The sequence below is a fragment of the Puma concolor genome, chromosome A2 (assembly GCF_028749965.1).
Source record: "Puma concolor isolate L17-30 chromosome A2, mPumCon1.1.hap2, whole genome shotgun sequence".
In the NCBI taxonomy this organism is placed as follows: Eukaryota; Metazoa; Chordata; class Mammalia; order Carnivora; family Felidae; genus Puma; species Puma concolor.
The window spans coordinates 141,737,350-141,763,546 of record NC_141668.1 but is presented as its reverse complement, the minus strand read 5'-3'; the positions used below and the strand labels follow the sequence as shown (position 1 = coordinate 141,763,546).

General features: G+C 43.4%; 1 protein-coding gene across 29 annotated transcripts in view; it reads right to left on the bottom strand.

Annotated features, from left to right (window-relative positions):
• Positions 1–14,358: 14,358 nt before the first annotated feature.
• The window catches only part of CADPS (calcium dependent secretion activator), a 481,928-nt gene continuing 470,089 nt past the window's right edge, over positions 14,359–26,197 (bottom strand). For all 29 annotated transcript variants that reach the window (XM_086697709.1, XM_086697711.1, XM_086697714.1 and 26 more), the window contains 2 exons: positions 18,901–19,005; positions 14,359–15,612 (listed from right to left, as the gene is read on the bottom strand). In XM_086697709.1, coding sequence (XP_086553835.1) covers positions 15,433–15,612; positions 18,901–19,005 — 285 coding nt within the window. In that variant the 3' untranslated portion in view covers positions 14,359–15,432. The remainder of the gene's footprint in view (positions 15,613–18,900; positions 19,006–26,197) is intronic.

The window sequence follows — 26,197 nt, the reverse complement described above, 5'->3', positions numbered from 1 at the left end:
AAAGTGAGCCGCTGTCCCCTCCATGTGTTCTAGACCCTCTGTCCCTTCCTGGGTGAACCCACCCCTAGGTCCTGCATATGTGTGCTGACCGGTAGCTGGAGGTGCAGCCCCCTGACTGGGAGCCTCAGGCTAATGAGGTCAAGGTGGTCTGTGACATCGTGGAAGTCTCCCAAAGGACTGTGCCCTGACCTTGGACAGATGTTTGTAAATGCAAGCTGGCTGGTCAGGAGACTCCTGAGAACAGGAGTCTCCTGAGAACAGGTAGACTAGTGCAAATGTCTCACCATGCCTAGAAAAAGAATCAGAAGCGGCACCTGGGTGGCTCAGTTGGTTAAGAATCCGACTTTGGCTCAGGTCATGATCTCACGGTCTGTGAGTTCAAACCCCGCGTAAGGCTCTGGGCTGACAGCTCGGGGCCTGGAGCCTGCTTCAGATTCTGTGTCTCCCTCTCTCTCTGCCCCTCTCCTGCCCACACTCTGTCTCTGTCTCTGCCTCTCTCAGAAATAAATAAACATTAAAAAATTTTTTAGAGTAATAAAAATAAACCTCACCAATCTGCAATCAAGAGTCGCATGCTCTATCAACTGAGGCAGCTAGATGCCCCCACCCCTTGTCTCTCTCCTTAATTCTCTTACCTATAAAATGGAAAGAGTGTCCTGTTTTCATACACACATGTAAGCTATCCACTTTTAACCCCTGGGAAGAAAGTCAGACCAATACAAATGACAGTCTACAGTTTGCTGCTGGAGGATATGAATACGTCATATTTTTGCACTTCTCAGAAAACGAGATCGTAGCTAACTAAGAGCAAGAAGGCTGAGGTCCCACTCTAGGTAGCCAGAAGTTTGCATCACTCCACTAAACATGTGGCCTTAGACTGATCACTGATGCCCGGCAAGCCTTGTTTATTTCATCTGAAGATGGGGAGAACCAGTCCACCTACTGTATAGGCTCACACTGGTGAGGGAATAATAATTGCTAATAATGACTGAGCTCATGGCACCCGGCACATAGTAAGAAATCAGTAAGAGTGGTTGCCCCCTGGGGAAAAAGACTAGAGATGTGGCCCAAAAGGAGACTTGATTTCCACTCTATTGCAGACAACATACTATATTATGTTGTGGCAATGCAGCAAGTGGTAGCAATTGTTATTATTACGTCCAAAGAGCCATTGCCACAGGAGACACAAGAGTCTGATGGAACTAATTAACACCCTAGATGACCAGTATTAAGTTATTTACTCCTTTAGGTTCTCTGGGTGAAAACTTCATCTTATCTGCAAACACAAATCAAAAGATAATACTTCCCACACTGCGCTATGTTAAATAAGCATATGCTCCAGTTTAATTTAACAAGAGGGATAGAAATTGACTTGCTATGGCTCTCCTTTCATTCCCCAAGCAAGCTCTTATTTATAGAATGTTAAGTTTCTCCCGTACATAAATTTGTACCACCCCCACTCCCACCCCCAAGGAACCTATGGAGGTGTGGGTGGGAGAGAGAATAAGATCTAGAGGAAATCTTTATTCTGGAATGAAAATAAATATCTTCCCGATACCCGAGGGAAAGTCTGGGAAAGCTTCCTTTAGTTAAAAACTAGACATTAAAAATATATATTAGTAAGGAGAATAAAAGCACCAGTATACATTCCAGAACTACAGAGGATGAAAAGTCAGTCTGCCTGTTAAGTCGTCAGGAACTACGAATCTTGATCTGTACTGAGCATCATTACAGGACAGTAGGGAGAAGGTCTGTTTTTAAACCGACACGAGGCTTACCCTGTCCTTAGGAAGCGCAGGCGGAAGAGAAGTACAAGTAGTCCAAAATGCAGTGCTGCAAGCTGAGTTCAAGGGTGTGCGTGGCAGAGACATAAAGAAAAGAGCGTGTAATTCTCCCAGTTGTTTGATTCATCCAACAAATCGAGTGTGCTTGCTGTCCACTGGCGGCTGTGACTGCGGCGACCAAAGCTGTTCTGAACAAGAGAGGCCCCTGCCCTCCAGGGGTTCCCAGGCCAGGGGGGTGGGGGTTAAACAACAAAAATTTACTCTCAAAGGAATGTTCAAGAAGGATGGCAGAAACAAGGGCACCATCTTCAGAAGTGAGTTTTTTAAATTGCCAACACCATGGGGATGCTGTCGGCAAAATTCAGACTATGAAAACTCTAAAACAAACAAACAAACAAACAAACCCTGATTTTTTTTTTTTCAGTAAGTAAATTGCGAGGGGAGGAAAAAAGAGAGACATCTACACACTAAAAGAGACTTAAAAGTCATGATGACCATTCATAACGTACGGACCTTGTTTAAGTTCTAATTTCAACAAAAGATTACTTGAAATTATGGCATTTATAAGAAAACTGGAAATCTGAACACGGGGTATTTGCTGGTATTAGGGAATTATTGTTACTATTTTAGGTAATGCTAGTTAAATTACTTACGGATGACAAAATTTTATTCCTGGGACTTGCTTTAGAAAAATAGGAGGGCAGAGTAGATTGGGATGTAGAGGAACCAGGATTCGCCTTGGATTGATTTTATTGGGGTTAGGTATATGGGTTCATTATATTATTCTGTGCTTCCATTGAAAACCCCTCATATTAAGGCTTGGTTATTTTTTAATTAGCAGGAAAGATTCAGCCGAAGTTGCAAAGGTAACGAAAAGCGTGAAGTTCACTGGCTAGGGAGAAGCTCAAATTCTAGCTCAAAATCTAGCTCTAGTAAGTAAACAATCCTCCACTGTGCGCCTTCTCCTCTATTTATGTGGTATGGGCTGGACCACTCTTCTCATTTTCTAGAATTTCTTTTTCCCTGGAGCTTCTGATTCTTTTTTTTTTTTTTAAAGCTATTTTTTATGCTTATTTAGTTTTGAGAGAGACAGAGTGTGAGTGGAGGAGGGGGAGAGAGAGAGGGGAGACACAGAATCTGTGGCTTGAACTTACCTGGGGCTTGAACTTGTTGCATCCACACGACTCCTGAAACAGAATGCTACGGGCACCAGTGACAGTTGCAACAAAGTTTATTACAATGAGAGGCAAGGTCGACTGATCAGGACCAACACTCTTGATAAGAGTGCGGCCCCCGAACAGCCGGGGTACAGAGTTTTTAAAGCCGATCACATCGTTTTATCATTATCTGGGAACAGAACAGAGAAACAGTTGCCAGATGAGTCAGAAACAGTTATCGAATGAGGTGATTATTTTAGACTTTCTGCCGCTAAGTTGCAACCAGTGGATCTCCTTGACCTTGTCTCTGATGCTCTTTTTTGAGCTTTTGTTTCCTTCATTGGTAAAGCCTGATTCACAAGAGTATGAAGTATGATTTACAAGAGTAAAAGCAAGGTTGTTATCTTTTGACCTTCAGTGTCAGAACAAAGTTGTTATCTTTCAAGCTAAGCGTTAGCCCTACAGTACAATTTAACCCTTACAAACTCACAAACTGTGAGATCATGACCTGGGTTGAAGTCAGACACTTAACCGACTGAGCCACCCAGGTGCCCCTGAGGTTTTTTTTAATTTATTTGATTTTTTATTATTTAATTAATTTTGAGAGAGAGACAGAGAGAGAGAGAATATGATCAGGGGAGGGGCAAAGAGAGGAGAGAATCCCAAGCAGGCTCCACACTGTCAGCGCAAAGCCTGATGTGGGGTCTGTCGCACGAACTGTGAGATGACCTAAGCTGACATCAAGAGTGGGACGCATAACTGACTGAGCCCCCCAGGTGCCCCTCAGGTTGGTGAGTTTGAGTCCCATGTGGGGGTATTTTTATTTTTTAAAAATAACCAAATAAAACCTTAATTTCTATAACAAAAAGAGAGAGAGAGACAATAGGTGATAGGTAAAGCAAGGAATGGGATGAGGAAGTGAAAGACGAAGAGATCTGGCAGAGGTTCTCAACCTTTTTGTGTGAATTGGCAGGGGGAGTAGTGGCAAACATATACCATAGATGTGGACCCCTTCTCAGAATAAAGCTTTTAAACGTATAAGATAACACATGCACAGTTCCAACGGAGACCGTTCATATTGATATACAATTATCAAAACCTTTTTTTTTTTTAATTTTTTTTTTTCAACGTTTGTTTATTTTGGGGACAGAGAGAGACAGAGCATGAACGGGGGAGGGGCAGAGAGAGAGGGAGACACAGAATCGGAAACAGGCTGCAGGCTCTGAGCCATCAGCCCAGAGCCCGACGCGGGGCCCGAACTCCCGGATCGCGAGATCGTGACCTGGCTGAAGTCGGACGCTTAACCGACTGCGCCACCCAGGCGCCCCTCAAAACCTTTTTTAAAAAGTGTGATATAGTGATATATATGCTTTTTTCTTAATGCTTCAAATAAGATCAATGGCAGGTCTAATAACTAAGGTAATTTAGAAGTACTGGTAAGTGATATTTCGAGATATGGCAACAACTATAATGTGATATGAAAAGTTCTAAGATTGGGGCGCCTGGGGGGGCTCAGTCGGTTAAACATCTGACTTTGGCTCAGGTGATGATCTCGCGGTTTGTGAGTTCAAGCCCCGCATTGGGCCTGTGCTGACAGCTCAGAGCCTGGAGACTGCTTCAGATTCTGTGTCTCCCTCTCTCTGTCTGCTCCTCCCCGCCCTCAAAAATAAATAAACATTAAAAAATTAAAAAAATAAGATGTTTGTTTAAGAACTAGAAGAGTTCTAGGGGCGCCTGGGTGGCTTCATTGGTTAAGCATCCACTTTGGCTCAGGTCATGATCTCGTGGTTCACGAGTTCGAGCCCCACATCAGGCTCTGTGCTGACAGCTTAGACCCTGGAGCCTGCTTCTGTCTGTGTCTCTCTCTCTGCCCCTCCCCTTCTCATACTCTCTCTCTCTCAAAAATAAACAAACAACAAAAAAAAAACATTAAAAAAAATTTAAAGACTAGAAGAGTTCTAAGATATTAGCTAGGGAAAAGGTCACAGATACTGCAGATGTTAATATGGTTTGCTACCCCCTTTTCCCGCCCCCCCCCCACCTTCAAGGTCCAGACCCCCTGAATGCTCAGTCAGTAGAGCGTGTGACTCTTGATCTCGGGGTCATGAGCTCCAGCCCCATGTTGGGCATAGAGATTACTTTAGAAAAATAAAGTATTTTTCATTTGAAAAAGTAATAAATACACATGGTTAACGTAATCAAACAACGGAAAACGGCGTGTGCTGAAAAATGCCTCCTTTCCACCCAAAGTCGGCTGTCCCCTTCCCCAGAAGTAACCACTCTTCCCGGTTTCTTCTGAGACCCTTCCACGTTGATCAGTGTTCTTGGTCACCAACAGAAACACGACAGAAAAGGAGTTTATGAATTGCTCATAGAATCCACGGAGGGCTGGGAAAACAGGCTCAGGGAGGAACCAAGGGACGAGTGATATAAGGCACAGCCAAAAGAGCCACAGACACCGCTGTGTGTGGGCTGCAGCTCCCTCTGGCTCTGCTGCCCCGTCCTCGGGGTGCCCTGAACGGTCCTGCCGCCCCAGTGGGAGTCCCCTCGTGCTGCCACGCTTTTGGGTCCTTCTTAAGAGTCAAAGTTCTGAGCTAGGGAACTCTCAGCCACATCCTAGTAGTCGGGGGCACACAGAGGGAACATTTCTTCCCCTTCGATTTCCATGGGTTTTTGGATTTGGATTCTGGGCAGCCAAAATGACAAATGTCCGGGGCGCCTGGGTGGCTCAGTTGGTTGAGCTTCCGACTTCGGCTCAGGTCACGATCTCACCGTCTGTGAGTTCGAGCCCCGCGTCGGGCTCTGTGCTGACAGCTCGGAGCTCGGAGCCTGGAGCCTGCTTCGGATTCTGTGTCTCCCTCTCTCTCTAACCCTCCCCGCTCATGCTCTGTCTCTCTCTGTCTCAAAAATAAAATAAAACATTAAAAAAAAATTAAAAACAAAATGACAAATGTCCATTGAATCTTTTGAAAATATGTGAGTATCTAAATGCACACACATATTTGGATAGCTTTGCCTATTACTTTTTCATTCTTTTAAGTGCTGGTCTGTTTTTGTTTTTAAAGACCAAACTGTGTATCCTGGACATTCTACAGTATCAGCGCAAATAAACATACTTTATTTTACCTGTAAATACTGAGAATAAACCGACGGCTGCCGGAAGGGAGGGGAGTGGGTGATACAGGCTTGCTTCCAGCTACGACGTGAATAAGTTACGGGATAAAAGGCGCAGCATGGGGGTTATAGTCAGTGGTATTGTAATAGTGCTGTTTGGTGACAGATGGTGGCTACACTGTGGCGACCACAGCATAAGGTGCAGAGAAGTTGAATCACTCTGTCGTACACCTGAAACTAACGGAATGTTGTGTGTCAACGACACTCAAGGAAAAAAAGAAAAATAAACCTGTACGATGAGAGTAACTATTACATGAAAATCAAAACAACCAACCCTACTTGATTCTTTTTCCTGGCTCCATTGTATTCCACTGTAGTAAAGGCAAGAATTTATTTCACTGCTCTTAAAAGGCTTCCAGGTCTAGCCTGGTGAGGCGGTTCTCCTGGCGTGAGAAATGCTGATTCTGTCTTGCTGTCCTCGGCACCGACACTGACTACAGTCTCTGCCCTGGGTAGCAGAAGGGTGATTTTGTAGCAGACGATGTTGGTGTCCTGACCGCTCCCCCTGGCCCTTAACCCCTTCGTTGCAACCAGGCCTGATTTCCTACTGCCTTTCTTGTGTTTATTTGCCTGAAGGCTTTCTGCGAGGACCAGGGGTTTTCTTTGTCCGCTGGCCCTGCGGGTCTGAAGGGCCGGAGAAATACCCTTCCCTATCCTCATCTCCCAGCTGCCTTCAGCCAAAGGCAACCAGGATTTGGGCTAGCAGCCTTCTGCCAGCCCTCACACACCTCAAGGGGGTAACTCTGAGACGTCTGTTCTGTGCTGGCTCCTGGACTTCTCCAGGCTGATCAAACGCCAGCTCCCCTCAGTGGCTGACCCTCCTCCCCATCTCCCTTCCTCATTTGCACTGGAATCCTTGTCTCAGGGTCTGTTTCTAGGGAAACCCAGATTAAAGCAGTGATGATGAAAAAGGGGAGACATGGAGAGAAAGTTATTTGTTCATTAATTAATTCCTTCAATAATTATTTACTGAGGTCCAGAGTCAGAGGAAAGTAGAGAGTGCAAATCAATGCAGGCAAGAAAGACAAATCTTCCTTTCCAGGGCACAGAAGCAAATGCTAAGAAAAAAGTGGGTCATAAGAAGACCTTGTTCGACACACTGCTGCGCAACCCACAGCTGATCAGTTGTTCTGTCCGCAAGAGGTGCACCAGGAACAGGTAGTAATGGAACCCAGCTTCTAAAGGGCAGTGACCTACCTAGCCATACCCGAGATCTGTTCAGAGCCTGAGACGTGGCAACCTCTTAAGAACTTTAGAAATTAACAGTAAAATCTTAGCTAACATTTATTGAGCACTTAGCATGTATGCTGTTTTCTAGCGCTTGACACATTTTGTCTTGATGGTAACCCAGTGAGCTTCTAGCAGTAGGTAAAGCTTACGGGATTCTTCTGGTTCTTTCTCTTTTACAGGTGAGAAAATTGAGGCCTAGGGAAATTCGTAATTGGTCCAAGGTCACACGGCTAGCGATGACCACCAATCGTCTGAAATCTGGACCAAGTTCAGCCTGACTCCAGAACCTGTTTTTTTTTTTCCACTTGGCTACATTTTATTCTTTCTTTGCTCTTGAGGCTATTTACATCTATTGACTCAAATTGGCTCCCAGCAAATCTTTTGGAAAGCCCAATGGGCCGCTGAGTCGTCCTTCCTCTTGACGGCAGGCATTGTTTTGTAGAGCCCATGCCTGTGTCTTCTCCTGGGAGGCCACTTCACTTTGACACTGAATGCTTCATCAACGAGCACCTTCCCACCGCTGGGGGCAAGGGGCCCCTCCGGAGTGCACGTGCAGGAGCACACTCCGTGGTCTGCCTTCTCCAGGTGGGAGGGGAAGGAGGTGCCCCAGCCTCCCTGGAGGGCTTGGCCAGCTTCAGCCACCCGAGATGGAAACCTTCAATGTGGAAGGGACCAGAGCCTGTGCCTTGAGCTCCACCTTCTATTCTGTTCTGTTATCCCTGTCACCCATTGTCGACAAATCCGAGGCTCCAGCTTCCACCTTTAACATTTAACTAGGGTGGTTCGAAGCCCCTTCCTTTGTAATACCGGACCTTGGTCTCTCCCCACCTCAGGATGACCTTTCTTTTGTGTATTGGGGAGAAATGGGCACTTCTTACATATCCACCCGAGTCAGTTCCTGGTTCTGCCCCTGTTCTCAGTTCACTGTGTCGAAGGCTCTTCCCTTGCATTGTCCACAGGAATATTACCCCGAGACTGTGTGCACAGCAGCCTCATTACAGAGGTGGATGGTGGCGACAGAGATGTTAAAACTGAAAAGAAAAAATTTCTTTTGTCTGAGAAGCAATGAAGTATGGTATCAGAACTGATGACTCAAAGTTGGACAAGAAATGGATGGGAGACGGTTTTGCTTGTTGTCAATGCAGAAAGAAACCCATTGCCTTGATTGGGAAATCACTAGTCTACGTTAACCTGCCCACGATCATTTTCTCATAACTACTCTCTGAGTTTCGGAGAGAAAGAGTTCTCCCTGTCCTGCCAAAAATCATCTCATAGGAGCTCAGCTTTTGGTATCGCAAAAGTAGAGGTTGTCGTTTAATCACAGTGGCCTCTGAGAAGTTCAGCTTTCCAAATACATTGTGATGTCAATACTCTCCATATGCTCTGGAATTTTTAGTCTATAGTCTTTATGCTTGATTTTGTTGAAGGGTACTTTGTATTCAGAATGAAAGTAAGAGCACCAAGGAATACCGTGGAGGAACTTATCCTGCTCAAAGCCCCTGAAACTGTAGCTGTTTGAAGGTGGGGGTGAGGGATGGAGGGGACGGGGGGTGGGGCGGGATAGTTCAGCTGTCCTGCTTACAATACTATAGTGACATTAGAATTTGAAACCTTGTCATTGCTTCCACATAAACCGTAGTTTTCTTTGCACCAAATACCAGCCGTATTTGTCTTCTCCTGTGGCCCCTGATTTCCTTCTAAGTACATCCCCAAATTTCCAACACTTTCTCTGAAATTCGTACTGTCTTCAATTACATTTCCTGCTTGGATATTTAAGCAAAGCCTTGTTTATTCTTTGCAATTGTATTCACCAGCCAGGAAGCAAGCCAACTTGTTCTGATGGACAGAGGGAAATATGCCAACTTAATCATGTTTACAATTCTTTGTACCATTGCACCAGCAATTCTTAGGAACAAGAAGAAAATTTATTTGTGTACTTTTGGCTTATCGTTTCCTTTGCATTCCTGTTATGTTCTGGTCGGTGTATTAATTGTGATCACTTTATCCCCCTGTGAGCTGGTGGCTGAGATGATCAGGGCAGAGGGCACGCTGGCAGACTGCGCCATCACGGCCCTTTCCTTGTGTTTTGCTTACTTACAACAAACGCAGATTCACAACTTTAGATGAAATGCATGGTTTCATAAGACGGAAAACAGATGATAATTTTAGGGTTTCAATGACGAAGCAAAACAACCTGGAATAAAAGATGAATATTGATTTTTAAAAATTTGTTCAGGAGATACGGCACGATGGTGCATAACTTGATTTCATTTCAGGTTCGGTTAATCGTTAATCGTGTACCGAGAAGCCCAGGCCACAAAGAGCATGCTTAGTTTGGACTCTAAAATGTAAGGAAAATAAACTTCATTAATGTTTGCGCAGAAGCACTAATGATCCAACTCTCGTTGGTTGACTTCCTAAAATTCCCACAGAAAGCCAAATTTATGACAGTGTGATTTAATGCCTGTGCTGGGAATTCAAGTCTCATTAGTGGTGGGGTAGATGCTTTTCCTAAAGCCCTTGAGATTCTTCACCTTATTTAGTGATTCTTTCTTTCCAGGCAGAGTGTATTGCAGTCCATTTAGTTTATGCTTTCTTGGCCCTGATCATACTCAGGTGTAATTTTCTGATGCTCATCCATTCAATTCAGCCAACATTTACTGAACGCCTACTAGATCCCAGGCACCAGACTGGCACACCCAAATGGACACAGTCCCTGACTTCAAGAAGTTGGCAGTCTAGCAGAGAGACAGACACCTAAACAGATAATTCTAATACGGTTCGGTTAGGCTGAGATTAGATCGGGGGTGTTTCAGAAAAGCTTTAGCCACTTATTTCCAACAGTCCCACGGGTCACTTCTACAGATGGCTCATTTCCTCCAGTATGTTTTGTCCATCCGCATTTCGCCCTGGACTTTCAGTTTACCTAACTTCACTCTCCATTGGCCGGAAAACCTCTTTAAATACGGTACAACCATTAAAAGTAATACAGAAAATCTCTATGTGCAGATACAAAAATGATCCCACACTGATAAATGAAAAATGTGATTTGCCTTAGTATGCTCAGGATGAATCCCACTTGTGAAAATATATTTTAAAAATATATAAATATATAAAATATATAAATATATCCAATTGGATATTGGATATGATTTGAACATATTTGGAAGAATATATGCCCATCTGTTAGCAATGGCTACTTTGGGGAAATGGGTTGGGGAAGGGAGAGGCTTCAACTTTTTGTTTCATGAATTCGACTTTATTTGATTTTTTTTAACCGAACAAACTTCTTTAAATATTTGGAAAAAAATAAAAATACTGCTTAGCCCTGTTATTTAGCCCAATAAACCCAAGCTAAACGAAAGTAAAAGTCCTTCTTTGGAACCTTAATCCACTCTTCCCATCTTATTCTCTCCACACCCCCTGCATAAATGTCTTTATGAAACCAGGCTCCCCTAACATACTGAGCATATCCATTGATGTGTTGCGTCAACATGTTTGTTGAGTGTTTACTATGTGCACTGGGAATTTATCAAGAGAAGAAAAGAGCATTGGCCAAGAGGCACAGCCCCTTCCCCTCCCTTTGCTTTGGTCCATGTCCTTTCTTGTCCTCTCTTTGTGCTCTTCAAGGCCCACCTCCTCCAGGAAGTCTTCCCTTTCTTCTCTCTCCTCTGCATCTTACAGGATACAGTCTATACAAAGCTTTTGAAGAGTCATATCACCTAGACTAAAGGTTTGAAGAGAACAGTAACCACATCATCTATGATTTGTGTGTTCAGTCCTCACTTACGAACCATATATTTAGTGAATACAATAAGGATAGAATAGGGAAGGTGGTGCAGACCACAGCCTCCTGAAGTGGAGAAAAGCTGCAAAGAACCCATTCATGAGTAGTGAGATGAATACTAAGGAATGGAAGTAGAGAGTGTTATGAGACTATGTACCAGGGACGTGGATGCTGAACTGAGGGTAGGGTTTGGAGGGGCTTCTTTGGGGAGGTCAAATTTAGCTGAGATTTGAAGGGTGAGATGAGGTGCTTGGCGGGAGGCCCCCATGGGGACAGAACCGAGGTGCACAGGTGGAAGTGAAGGTTGGCAGGTGTAGCTGAAACCCAGGGAGCCAGAGGGGCAGAGTTAACAGAGGAGGCTGGAGGGCTAGGTGAGGGTCAGGTCGTGTATTGCCGTGCATGGCACCTTAGAGATTTCGAGCTTCATTCTGTGACCAAGGGGAGCCACTGGATGCTATTAACTGGAGGAGGAACAAAATCACACTTGCCTTTTGGAAAAGTCCCCCTGGCTGATGAAGGGGAAAGCACTAGAGAGAGCCTGGGTGTCTCTAGCACTGCTTGGCCAGTATGTACTCAACTATTTGTGGGCTGATTGATAATACAGCGAGTGCTTTTCCATCAGGTTAACATTTCTCTCTATGTCTCCATGTCTCACCATCCATCTGGCACTTCTTCCTATGGCCTCTTCCCTACCAGTCCTTCAAATACTCTGGAATTTTCCTCTTGTAAGAAAAAGGAAAAAAAAAAAGATTTAAATACGCACTTCACAAGAGAGGCTAACCAAATTGTCAATACACATGTTAAGAGGCAATCAACTCTATTTTTGTAATCAGCGAACCACAGTCATAAACCACTACACCACTTAGCAGAACAATGTAGATTAAAAGAGTGGCCATACCTGCTGTTTTATGGGATTCTGATACTCTGCTGATGAGAGTAGTCTGTGGTTTACCCTCTGTGGAAAACGGGCAGTTTTTCCTAAAAGTGAACATATATTTACCCTATGACCCTGCAACTGTGCTGAGAGATATGTACAAAGAAATTCATGGTAACATTATGAATGTGTGAACATGTTGAACTAAATACATGTGAACACGGACAAATCGTGGTATAGTCATACTATAGAGCACTGAAAGGAAACGAACTATAGCTACACCAACAATATAACGTAGAGCAAAAAGAAGCCAGACTTGAAAGAATAAATACCGTGATTCTAGTTACATAAGGGCTTCAATTCAATTGACACTATGAGAAATCAGGATAGTGGTTACCTTTGTTGAGTTAGGGAGGAGGTAGAGACTGAGAAGGGCCACAGGCATGGGTATGTCTGGAAGTGTTCCTTATGTCCTATTTCTTGACCTGTAGGCTTTGGATTTGTGCGATCTTCTGTATGTTTGTTGCGTTTTAATGAAAAACAAGCAAACAGGAAGGAAGAGAACACTTAAGATTCTATCCCAAAGAAGTAAAAAAAGAAGGCTCAAGATATCAAAATGGTCTCCTTCTCAGATTTAAATTTGTGGCAAGGATAACCTGAGACTTAAAAAACTTGGGGAGTTCTTTCTGATCTTACCTGATATCATTTCCTTCTGCATAGCCTTTCCCCTGGGGATGCACCTGGGGGATACTGTTCAACAGGATCCTCAGTGCTAGGCTGAGGGTCGGGGGGGGAATTCTCCTTTTGAAGGAATTTTTTTTTTTTTTTAACCTTGTTTTTGAAGGCACAATCTTTTCACACTTGCTTCTTTCTCTTTCTGCCTTTTGGGTCATGCCCTTTCATTAGTTCTCTAACTCACTTAGTTCCCCCCCCCCCCCCAGCCCCGCCCAGGGCTCTGGAGCATTTCTTCCTCTTCTCAACTATACTATACACTGGGCAGGCTCTCTCTCTTTACTTTGCACATTTTTGAATTGTTTGTAATTGTTGCAAAAACTATATCATAGCTTTGGAATTAAAAATGCAAATATATTTTTCAAAAATGCTGGTTTTGCCACGCGGACTTATCTTGGTGCCATTGGGCAATCAAAGATATCTCACACCCGAATGATATACCCCTACCATCTGTATTACCAACTCTATGCTAGTGTCTCTGGAATATTGTTTCCGTAGGGAGATGTGTAACCACTGGGCAAGTGGCCTTAGCCTTTCTGACCTCAATTTGTTTGTTTCTTTTTCTTTTTTTTTTTCAACGTTTATTTATTTTTGGGACAGAGAAGACAGAGCATGAACGGGGGAGGGGCAGAGAGAGAGGGAGACACAGAATCGGAAACAGGCTCCAGGCTCCGAGACATCAGCCCAGAGCCCGACGCGGGGCTCGAACCCACGGACCGCGAGATTGTGACCTGGCTGAAGTCGGAGGCTTAACCGACTGCGCCACCCAGGCGCCCCAATTTGTTTGTTTCTAATGAGGATCATAACAATCCTTTCCTCTTGTGGTTGTTGTGAGATTTGAATGAGGTATTATATAGAGAATGTCTGGGGCGGAATAGTTGCTCAATAAATGGGAGTTATCCTTGCAATCCCACTAAGGGCAGGAAGTACTATTGATTTGTACCTGCAGACCTGAAGGATTAAAAAAAGTAGGACGTACTATTTAGAGGAATTCATTTGTAGACAGTCACTGGTCTACCTGGTCCTAATGAAAAAATTCGTCACTTCTCTAAAACGCCCGTCAGCCCCAAGGAAAGGTCAGCCTGATTTAGTGACAGATGCAAATAAGACAGGTAAGGCTGCAAAATGTTTGATTTCTTTCACACCTACGTGATTATATCTGCTGACAAGAACTGGGGGGCAAGAAGAGTGCTCCGTATCTTAGAGAATCTTGTAAGATGCTTTAACAAATCTATAAGAATCGTATATAATTGGCACGCGCTTTGTTTGGATGCAAACACTGCTGTTAAAGTAGCGCTTAAAAACAGTTTGTTGGCCTTCTTTTCGTACAGGAGAAACATTTCTCTCGTTTACACTCCTCTCTTGCATAGCAGACCCTTATTTATCCTATAATGGAAGCATAATCTGCCCAACATGTCCAAATGCCCACTGTTCTGAATGAGTGGAGTCCGACTCCGTGGGACTTTGGGCTGCCTTTTGTGGAGACAAGCATTTGAAAACCACCCCTCCAAGAGTTTCAAGGAAGTGACCTCTTGCCTGTTCTTGACCTCCTCTGCCGGTTTGTGTGTGTTTCAGTTCTGGCTTTCCAAAAAGACAGAGGAAAAAAGACTCGGAGGCGTGTTCTGAGGACATTGAATGGTTATTTATTGAGAAGCCACAGTCTTCCACACTTTCATAACTGTAGGCTTTATATAAGGCAAAAGCAAGATGGATTCACTACTTTACACAGAAAGAAACTGCTCTGCAGAGGACCCCGGGGTCATGCAGTTACAGACCAAAATGCAATGTACATGACAGATATAAAAACCAGTGTGGAACAAAATATTTTAAATTATGGTGACAATCTACTGAAGGAAATATCCATATCTTATTATAAACACATTTATAGTCTAGGGTTGTAATTTAAATATTCAGGTTTTTTACATACACGGTTATCGAAACATAAAAGCAAAATGTGACGTTTAAGAGGATAAACTCGGACAGATGACAGTTGCTCTGAACTGTGCTTGGTGTTTGCTCATGGGAGGATCACCCTTGCCGTGGCAAATGACAAGATCAATCCATTGGTATCTAGCCGCCTTTTTTTGTTTGTTTGTTTGTTTGTTTGTTTGTTTTTTGGCTAACTACATGGATCCGTGAAAGGATGAGTTAACAAGGAAAACGGGGGTTCAGTTTTTAGTTTCGGGGGAACACAAAGAACCAAAAAGGTGGCTTGCTGGAGGCTTGCCTTTGTTTTCCAAAAACCAAAGCAGATCTATGTGTCTTACGTTAATTTATTGTACTCGTTTAAATAACTGGCATCCACATAACGCGAAACAGAGAAGTGAAATACTTGGTGTACTTGCCCTCACATCCGTTTACCATCAGTGCATACACAGTATATTAATGAAGCATCATTTAACTTTGCTGAGAACAGGAACACACCTAGCAGTTGGACTATGTATTCTCCATGAACAGTTTTTAAAGAATGGTGCTCCATATTGCTTGTAAACATACAGACATGGAATCAGGAAGTCAGTGGGGTGGAAGGTCATTTGCTAATCTTGGTACCACATAGCTAAAATGGCAATTGTATTGGTAAACATCTCATGGGCATGGTAGTTGACAGAAAATTCCCTACTGGGGTTAACTAACAGACTAAGGACATGCATTGATTACAGGACTTTGTCCCAAAGGACTCCAGGCCCTAGCCTTCTAGTCATCTTCCTCGTCTTCCTCGTCGCTGTCCTTCATGCTGATCCCCTGCAGGCCCCCACCCTCGCTCACTGATGCAGTGGCTTCCTCCACAGTGAGCCGGTTCCGGATGGTTTCATAGGTCTTGCTGTTTAAGGTCGAGTCCAGGACCCCTTGCAATCGGAAATCTCTATAGGTTTTCTAAGGAGGGAAAAGATCAGTGATAAGCGAGATCTCAACTCCACGAAGGGAGGGAAAGGGCACAAAGCATGTGTGGGTGTGAGAACGCTGACCTTCAGCTCAGTGTCTCACTTAATGCATTGTCAAATGAAAAGCCACCGTACTCAGATTTCACTTGTACTGAAAACTGAGATTCTCTGAATGACAGAAAATGAGAAATTGTGGCAGGATAAACTGTATTAGCTGAGACAAAGCAAAGAACATAAGCTTGTGTTTATTCAGTTCCATAAAGGGAAATGTTCCATAATTGTTTTGATTCATTTTGGTGTTTTTTTTTTTTTTGGGGGGGGGGTCTGGTTCTTTCTCTTAGGTTGGTGTATTATAATATGATAGACTGTGTAAGGGGCCATAACACATAAATAATGGATCAAGCGATTATGATATTTTGTGATTTCCTTTGCAGTCTGGTCTTTAATATTTTTGAGGCTCGTAACGGCACATCCCTCTGTCTCATTCACAAGACAGACATATGCATGTTGGTATATGAAACCTATTACGGGCAGCAACAATTATGGGGAGACGGAGTGCTAATGCCTCATCAATATGTTGCAGGCATGTGATTCATTTCTTATCTCCTTGGGAAAGAAGCGTATCTATTCCGTTCACAACTTCATGGTCTCGGGGAAGAAATTTGGCTCTTTTTCAAGAACAATGGCTTGGTATTACTGTACCACAAAGTCTTTCTTTGTTCCTTCAGGCGATCTCTCTCGGATTTCCTGAGGTATCCCAGGGACTGTTTTTTTCTAGAAATCCCTTAGCGTTAATTGAACATGACCAGAAGCATCTGGCTGTTGTCTACTTCTTAACATTTTTTTTTGGAGAAAGGTCTCTCTCTAACAACTTTTCTCATCACACTGCATATCATTTCAGCTACTGATTCTGCCGTGTGTTTCTTCCATTGATATGGGACAGCATTGATATGCTGAAGGAGCATGAGGAGGAATGTTACCCTTCAGTGCACTCCTGTTTGTGACTTCCTTTTCTTGTCATCCATCTAATGAATCATATTATCAACAATCACAGTGTCAACCCCTCTTGAAGGTTACATGTTGTAATGACCGCAGAGTTAACTAGTGAATGAGGCTCAGCTCAGTGAAGTCCGCTAATATCAGATTATGGATAGGATGACCGTGTGTCTCCCTTTCCACTTTGACACTTAGTTAAAAGGTCCTCCTAATTATGGGTCAAGCTGCAAGGCTCTCCTAGGTAGCTAGGTAGCTACCTGAATTGTCTTCATCTTGACGGGAAAGGGTAGGAGGCTGAGTAAATTCTAGGCATGGTGTAGACCAGGTATCCAGAAGATTCACTTTTTTTTTTTTTTTTTTGTACTTTTCAATTGTTTGTTCTCTTTCCACTTAGGATAATATAATTGGTGCCAGAATATGATGGGAAAAAGAAAGGTAGAAAGCAGCTGGATATTCTCCCCTTTATTCAAATCCCAGAGCGGCATTCCCCAACTCAACTCTAGATGCCTACAAACAGGGACTGTATCCAGTCATTTTTAAATTCTCCATCTTGTAACAGAAGGAGGAGCTCAACTAATATTTATCCACTGTTGGATGAGTGAATAAATGCTTGGTGAATAATCAATGAACGGATGGATGAAGGGAGTGGATGGGAAGGCAGGAAAGAAAGCCAACTATCTTTGGAAATTCGTCTCAGAGAAGGAGGCCTCTGGTTAAGGTGCTCGGTGAAGAGGCCTCTGGTGAAGGTGCTTGTGAATGGTGCTTCACAGCTCCGTGCAGCGACACAAGTTTTGCTGGGCCTATCTCTGGCAAAAGTGAGGGAGTTCTTTTGGCCGTGACATTTGTGTCCCTTCCCTGTGGTTCATGTCTCTGTTTTTGGGGTTTTTTTGGCAGAAGGCTAAGAATAAGCCTCCTCTCGGACTTACATTTTTTCCTTAATTAAATAGTGCTAATTCCAATATTCCCAACATAGATTCACTAGTATCAGTCATGGGAAGGTATTTTCAAATATTAAAATTAATCTCTTCTTTTCATGTCCACCCAGTCAGTGTCAAAAAAAAAAAAAAAAAATCCCCCAAAGAAGAGTACTTATACCCGGGAAATGGAAGTTAAGTGCTGAGGCAATGGCTAGTGAGCTTGCCTTCAGGAAGTGAACTTTTAAAAATATGAAAATTAGGCTGGGTCTATACTCCGAGTGCATACATTTCTTTTAAGAGCTGTAGTACACGGCTGTCGGTAACCTTCCCTGGGCAGACGCTTTGTGAGATCAAATGTAGATGATAATAATTCTCTTTAATTACACTCAACGGAACAGTAATTGGTTTTAAGTCAGCACTGGGGTGGAAGAACACCTTCAATGAAATGGTGCTAATCCTAAAGAGACTAAGAAATAGGGCGGGGGTGGGGGGTGGGGGCTGAGGGGCTAGGGGGTAGAGCTGGGGCTGGGCGGTGGGGGGGACTTCTGGAAAACTGCTAAGAAATAGAAATTCAGCTACGTTTTATTATTAAAATATTTTTACAGACACTCTGTGCTTTGAATGAGATTTTTGCATCTGAGCATTTTAAACCCTCTACGGTGAAGCATCAAATGGAAACTGAAATGATCAAAAACGTATTTACCCCCTTCTGTGATCTTATTATTTCATGTAAACCACTGAGATTTCACGCTGAAATAATTATCATTAGTCCAAGGCACACACACAAGAACAGGGAAAAAAGCTACTTTCAGGGTATGTTATCTCACCTTTGTGATCCTTTCCATTTGACTGTATACACGCATTGTAGGAGAAACTAGTTCAATTAACTATGAGAACAATAATGATTTGCATCCTGATAATGATCACAGGACATATTTAGAAATAGCTGGAGGTAAATATTTCTATTACATTAATTGTGGCAAATTTTTATTTAATTAAACCATAAATGAAATTGGTAATTGATGTGATTAGCATAATGGTACCAAAAGCCAGCTTTTGAAAGTCTAATGCACAGGGCACGATGGCCGCTGCAGTATTTTTGCATGACAGATACATAAAGTATTTTTCTGGCCTGGATAAAATGTCAAATTCCTTTTTATTAATTTTTCCTTTGATGTCTGAGTAATAAATTAAGCATGCATCCCAAAGTGATTTCAGAGGTTTTTCTTGCCCGAGATGCTATTTTAGAAATCGTCTTGTTTTCTATGCAAACCAATATTCTTTGTGTTAAGGAAGTTCTGCAGCTTGACAATGAAATGTATTTCAGTAAGCTATTTGCAAAAAAGAATAATTATTTTTTCTTTTACCTTTACCATCCTAATTAGTGTTTTCAATTGATAAATGTGAAGCTGTAAGTCCATCCGGTCTGTCAACCAGGTGCAGATCACGTTCATGGAGCTGTTGTACCATTGCTGAAAAAAGAGACAAAAGTTCTCCAGCCAACACATCACGAAGCATTCAAAGAGTAGAGGGAACAGGCCACGTTTGAGCACCTGCTCTGTTCCAAGGAGAAACTAAACGGTTAAAGAGAATTGGAGAGCATAGACATCGTGAACATTAACTGACACAAAATCACAAGGTACCAGATCGGCCTGAAAGAAACGGGTTCGGACTTAGCATCTGACACAGAACTCTCCCGCTACAGACATCTCCTATACGATCGATTCATATAGACCATCTTTTGCTCTTCTGATTCTCCTTTTTGTTGGTTAGTTTCACTCAGTTGAGATTCAAGTCACTGTCTATTTCCTAATGCCACCATTTCAGATGCCCAGGGAGATGGGGCTTCTCCACTGGACAAACGGATGTCACCTGCTACTTACCTTTTGAAAAAACCCAGACCCTGTCTGCTTAGGACAATTCTGGGAATCCGGCTGAGAGCCTTACGGATTGAGGGTGAAGTTTACCTTCAATGACCCTATTGGCATTGGGATAGAGACAATGAAGGTTTGTCTTTAAGGGCCAAATTACACTCTGGGCAGCATATATGCCCTTACGTTGGCTGTGCAATCTGTTTTAATCTTAACACCAAAAAATTATGGAAGATGAGAGAAAAAAAACATCTACAAATGAGCTCATTTCAAGCTGTTGAAATCATACTTCCCCTTAAGGGGGTTAAATTTTGCTTCTTGTCTGTGAAAAATGCTTGAAGCTGTGTCACTTTAGACTGCCACCCCTGTGGTGCAGGAAGTCTCTGGTGCGGTATAATTTTGCAGTACTGCTCATATATTCATAAATCTCACTCAGAGACATATGAACAGTGTTATGAAGTGTCAGTATGAAAAAAAATCTAATCTTTTAAACTTCACCAGGTTTCATTACGCATTGCCGCTTATACCAAACAATTTACAAATAAAATGAAAAGGTGTGGATGGACCTATATATTTATTTATAGGGCATCTATATGAACTGTGCACAGCAAACATGTAAGAAAAAAAGAGTAGTTACAGAACCGAGGCGACGCGTGCTCTCATGCTAACACACACACACACACGCGCGCACGCACACACACGCACACACGTGCGCGCGCACAAGCACACGCGCACACACTGCGCACCAGTGGGGATTTGAAAAGCATAAATAAAAACATGTTTCTGATGGTAAACTCCACCCTTTCTCACCTAAAGATCATCCAAAATCAGTTTATGCCTAACACTCACAGTTTTTCCGAAGCCTTGTTTCTGACTTAATTTCTTTTAAAAAAAATTAATTTGGGTTTTTACTCGCAAGGTAGAACTGCCAAGTTTCACCTTGTAAGAAACGACACAGTCTCAGCCATGGCGTTCAGAAGCCCTCTTTGCAATCTTTCATTTCTAGGCTCCTTCCTCATCAGAGCCAATTGTGGCTCTCTTTGGAGCCCAGCCGCAAACAGAGACCACACTACCCCAATCAAGGCGGTATTGCAGCCTCACAGCCAACTTCTGCTCTTTTAAAGATCATGGAGGCGAAACCGTCAGTTTTAGGAACCTTCTGTCCCTCCCCAGGGAGCAGGCGGGGTGGGGGGTGGGGATTTTTTCCCTTGAGATTCACAGTTCACTCCATGTAGGAGGGGGTTCGCCCGGGGTCAAGCTGCTTCAGGCGTGGACAGGTTTTCCCCTCTAGGAGTGAGAATATCTTACTGAAACTTTTTTTTTGGCGGGGGGTGGGGGGGGTGGGGGGGGGGAGGGGAGAGGCAGTGATTATTGGGGAGTGTTTTTGGCACCTCCTGCCTTGGAATTCTGGAGCTTTTGCTGTCACTGCATCTGGGTTTGTTAAGAAGGGGTCTGGAGACAGAAATATCACCAGGTTCCTGGTGTTTCTGCAGCCCTACCTTACTCTCAGCAAGTGGGGGGCTCTCTTGTGTTCACCTCAGCCCTCAAATGCCATTTGCTGGCTTTATCTGACATGCAATCTGGGGACTCAAATAATGTAATTTGAGAGTCACGAGCATTGCTCCCCCCTCTCCTGTACCTCCTGGGGTTGGAAGATGACCTTCGAAGAACATGGGGACCTCCTGGCCAAACCTACACACCCAGGGCCACATGATGGGTGCATCTCAGGGACACAAAAGAGGAATGTGGCACTCTGGCTCCTAGGCAGAGGTGGCATTTTGCTTTGGCTGTGACAACAGGCAAACCGGCGCTGGCTTCTATCACTGCCAGCAAGCCTTGTGCAACATGCCTTTTTCTCTTTGCTGAGAGACGTGCCACCTTTCAGGGGGAAAAAAAAAATAACGACCCTCCCCACCCTCCCCACCCTCCCCACCCCCGTCCTCATTTTGTATAAGTGATTCCCATTCTTGTCAAATGGCTTTTAGAGAGCAAACAATAAAAACAAAAGTAAAAAGGTAGAATACTCGCAATACTCTGTCTCTGCTGCTGAAAGCATACGGAGGTAGGAAATGCATACAGCGATGGCTCAGCGTGTCACGCTTGCAGATTCCCACCCCAGGAGAACAAGCAAAGCCCTGGAACATCCATGCCTTTCCTCCTGGATCTCACATCTAGCAAAAGAAGTGTAAAAAATGTATGATGCCCCATTGGCTACGCATTTAAAGAGGCAAAAGGGAGTAAGTCACTCCTTTCCAAACCTTATGCTCAGTAGATGAAGTTGGATACAGCACAGCGCTAACTTGGTTTTCCAGAAAGGCGCTTAAAGGCATTTGGATGTCGGAGAAAGCAGGAGTCACTGCCTTCTAGAACTTTAAAATGTTAGAGGTGAAAAACAGCTTCCATATTATCGTTTGTACAGGACGAAACAGAGGCCCAGAGAGGTGAAGCGACTTGAGCAAGGTCACACAGCTAGTGAGTTCAGAAGAGGCAGTTCTTCAGGATTAGGCACTGCACTGAAACAGCTGATCGTGTAATTACTCCTCCCTAGGATGGTACAATAGTGTGCCGGTCATGAGAGCCGGTTTGGAGCACCTCTTTCCAACTCCACATTCAGGATATCACATTGACAGCTAGAAATAGGCCTTGGTGGGAGTTTTTACACCGTGGAAATTGGCAAACACCACAAGCCAGGGCATTCTCCCTCCCAGAAAGCCAGTTGTTACACGCTTACCAGCCCATTGCTGGGTATCTGGGTTCCTGCTCGTCCTCGCGTGGTCCTTATTACTCAGGTTTGCGTTATTTGAGATTGATGCTAATAAAGCAGATTGGTTATGATTCTTCAAAAGAGGAAATAACACATTTTAAGGCCTCCTATTTTGTTTCGCCTTGGGTTCAGATGTGCCTTTTCCGGAAATATCCTAACCCCGGGACACTAAGATTTTGGTAAAATGCACTCTAAACCCTTAAGAATAAAATCGTGAACTGACAACATGGACTAAGTAAGGATAATCGCGACTCCTTTGCCAGCCTCCCCTTAGTTCAGGTGTATTCATTGGGAACTCCCTAAATAAGGTCACCTTAATCCTAAAAATGCACTAGAGAAATAAAATCCTAGTACCCAGGGCCCCTTTAAAAGAAAGGGGATAATTATGTGGAGGTTTTGGAGCTAAAACCCAAAAGGTTTCCCATCTAAAGGAAGTCCCTGGGAAAACTGGGGACTCCTCTAGGAGTTGCAAACGGATCTGAAAGTTCTAGTTAGGAGGACCTGGAAGGCTGATCGGAGACTCTGCCTGTTCGTCTTTCTTCTTCCTTTCTACAGTGTAGTCATTAAGAGCATAGGCCTTACTCGTCTTTTCCCTGGTTTTGTAATCTTGGGCAAATTACTTATGGTTTCAAAGACTCAGTTTCCCCTTCAGAAAATGGGGATTCATCAGCCTTTCATGGTCTTTTTGAGGGTGAGAGGAAGTAATCCTAGTAAGGCTCTCGGCACAGTACTTGGTACTTATTAAGGCTTCAATTAACGTTAGTTCCTGCCGTCATCACCACCATCACTAACCTCTCCATCACCATCACCATTATCAGCCCGTGCTTCTCTGTCTTTTTCTCACACTAAGAAATGCCACAGAACAAGGGAGAAAGGAGAGAGCAAGTGAACATAGAAACCCTGTGGTGGTGGAAAACACTGCTCGTCTCAGAACACCTCTGGAATTGCGTGTCTAAGTCTTACAGGACACACACTCCGTCTTCGCAATTCCACCGTAAAGTTGTTCAGTGGTAGATCATCACCCAAACCCATACAAGCATCCTGGGTGCATAAAGTGCATTTTAAACTATACTGACCTAGATTTAATAACGGATTAAAAGGATTCAGACAAATAACGAGTGAATTTTCAACTTTGTGTGGATAAAGTACAGCTTCAGCTTGGCTTGGCTACTTATTAGCTGGATAACCTTCAAACAAGCTACTTAACTCTCTGACCCTCAGTCTCCTCTTGGGGTTAAAACCAGTACCTACTTCATAGGATTACTGTGAGCGTTAAAAGAGACAATTATGTAAAGTGACCAGGAGAGTGACTGTCACATACTAAACACTCAATAAAATATCGTGACTATTATTACTCATAGAAACATAAAGCTGTCCTTTCCACATACAACACAAAGGAATCTTCTTGATTCATTTCTAGTAGGAGCTTAGATAATTAACATGCAGATATACTCAGGTATTGTGCCCCGTAAACACACCGACTTCGTGCAGAGAAATCCTTATACACAACATCCCTTCTGTAATATTGGGGTGCACGATAGCCAGGATTAGGGTGAGGCTAGTGAGGCGGGGTCTTGCCCATGCAGGATCCATGGGTATTGTCTTTAATATTCTGATATTTCGTTCATCCTGGGTTATTTGCCTCAGTTTTGATTTTTTTAAAGATGCATTAAAATATTTTTGACCTTGACTACTATATTTTTGGACTCCCCCTTAAATTTTACAACGAGAGGTGACTCATTCACCTCTCCCTAGTCTCTGCCCTTGGGTTCACTGTTCCCCGGGGAAATTTTACCGCCAGGAAACGATGCAGGATTGAGAGCAAAAATGAATAATTCACACCTCGCTGGCCAATAGAAGGTTCGGACTTCCACTTTAGATTGGGATAGTCCCTAATCAGCAAGCAAGGGTGTGATTATATGGTGGCGTGGCTTTATGTTGCTTTACCTCTGCCGCCCTCAGGGCCACCTCGAGGAGTCTAAATTCCTACACGGATGAGGATCTGAGTTCTATTGTTAGATCATCTCTAAATATGTATTGCCTTTGAAACTGGCATTCCCCGTCTTGATGTTAATTTGATGTCCTAAAGAGACCTCACTGTTAATGATGCGTTTGTTTTCCGAGCTACCCACGTATCACATGAGGGGCAATGACAACAAGGAACAGAGGCCCAACGGAGAACTCTTCAGTGTGCTTCCCTTCGCACTAATCACAAGGGTAATGTATGTCCTTCACTTAAGCAACCCTCTATCACACCAGACTGTGTATAAGACGTTGGAGTCTACCGTCTTAAATGAAGTACTATTTCGCACACGATTCGCCAACACACACACACACACACACACACACACACACACACACACACAGGCACAATGAACAAAAGTATAGGTATCCATCCCCCACTTCTCCAAAGTTTGCCTTAGGCCACTTCCCTTTTACGAAAGACCTACATCAGCACCTGTTTTTGCTATCAGAAAGAAATTGGAAGAGGACTTTGGCTTTAATGAGAAAAGGCAAAAAGCAAAAGCGGCCTTCTGGTTTGTGTTGCAATGAATTGTTATACAGGGAGCATGTACCCTGGGCAGGGAGAGTGGCCCCACCAAACTCCTTCCGTGGGAACTATACTCAGCATCTCAGTCTCAAGCTGCCACAGGTCTGACTTGCCTCTGTGAGCATCTGTGCCTTGTCTCCATTTATTCTATGCATCCTTCAGCCAGATGTGTCCTAAGGTACTAGAAGAGCCTTGGGGAGCCTGGGAGGCTCAGTCGGTTAAGCGTCTGACTCTTCAGTTTGGCTCAGGTCATGATCTCGCAGACTGTGGAGTGAAGCCCCACATCGGGCTCTGCCCTGGCAGCTTGGAGCCTGCCTGGGATTCTCTTTCTCCCTCTCTCTCTCTCTCTGCCCCTGCTCATGCTCTCTCTGTCCTGCTCTCTCAAAATAAATAAATAAACATGAAAAGAGGATTAAAGAAAAAAGAAAAGCCTAAAAAAGGTTATGGTTTAGGTCTGAGAATGCTCAAAAAGTTTTCCATACAAACGAAATGGTGTTTCTTTACACCATTCCAGTTCAGGAAGGTTTTCACAGGAACGCTCTATTTTCGGATAGCAAGGGAAACCAGTAGTTACCTACGCAGGGAACACCGAGCCTTTACGATGTCCAAGTGCTATGCACAGCATTCTACAAGCAGTTTATCATTCAGTCATTGAGTTGAACTCTTAAGAGGCTGACACTATTAACAGCCTCATTTTGTAGAGGAGGAAAAAGCACATAGGTAAATTAAATGAGTACTCTGGGGTCACAAAGCATTAGTACGTGGTAGGATAAGCTTCAGGTTAGTTATTTACCACAACATCTGTATGAGCTGTCCCATTCAACTCAATAATTAAAAAACGTAATGGTTTGTTTATATAGACACAACTCCAATTCTAGGTGTCTCCTCAGCAAAGCCATTCAGCTCCAAAACTCTCAAAGGAGAAGTGTGTGGGTAGGATAATGTTGTTGAACCTGTTTCCCTCAGAACCTGAGCTTGACTTGGTATTGAAAAGATTCTACTTTTTGTGAGCTTGGAACAGTGCTAAGCAGAATGTGGGAAAACCACTCAACAACCTTAAAGGACTAGTGGACAGAGACCATCACTACTGAAACTTAATGGAAATGATTAGAAAAAGCTGTATGGGAATGAGGCCATGCCATTTCTTAGCTAGAATCCATGTATTTTTTTTTTTTCTTCTCCTTTGTAGCCCTATCTGATCTCTTCTTCTTTTCTTTTAGGTTAGTAACTCAGCAAATGCTACTGGGAGAAAGTTCTCACGGTGGGCAGGTTGAGTTTCCAAGGTGAAATACAATTAGCAAAGTTACCTTTATCACAATGGATCGAATTTTCTTAAGAGTTTGGGGATACAAAAGTTATAACACTGATTACAATTTCAGTGCTGAAAAAATATACATCATAAACTTTAAAGTCTTCAGTGAATAGGGACAGTAAAATAGTAGAGCCTTGGGGAAATTTGGTTTCACGTGAAATTGAAG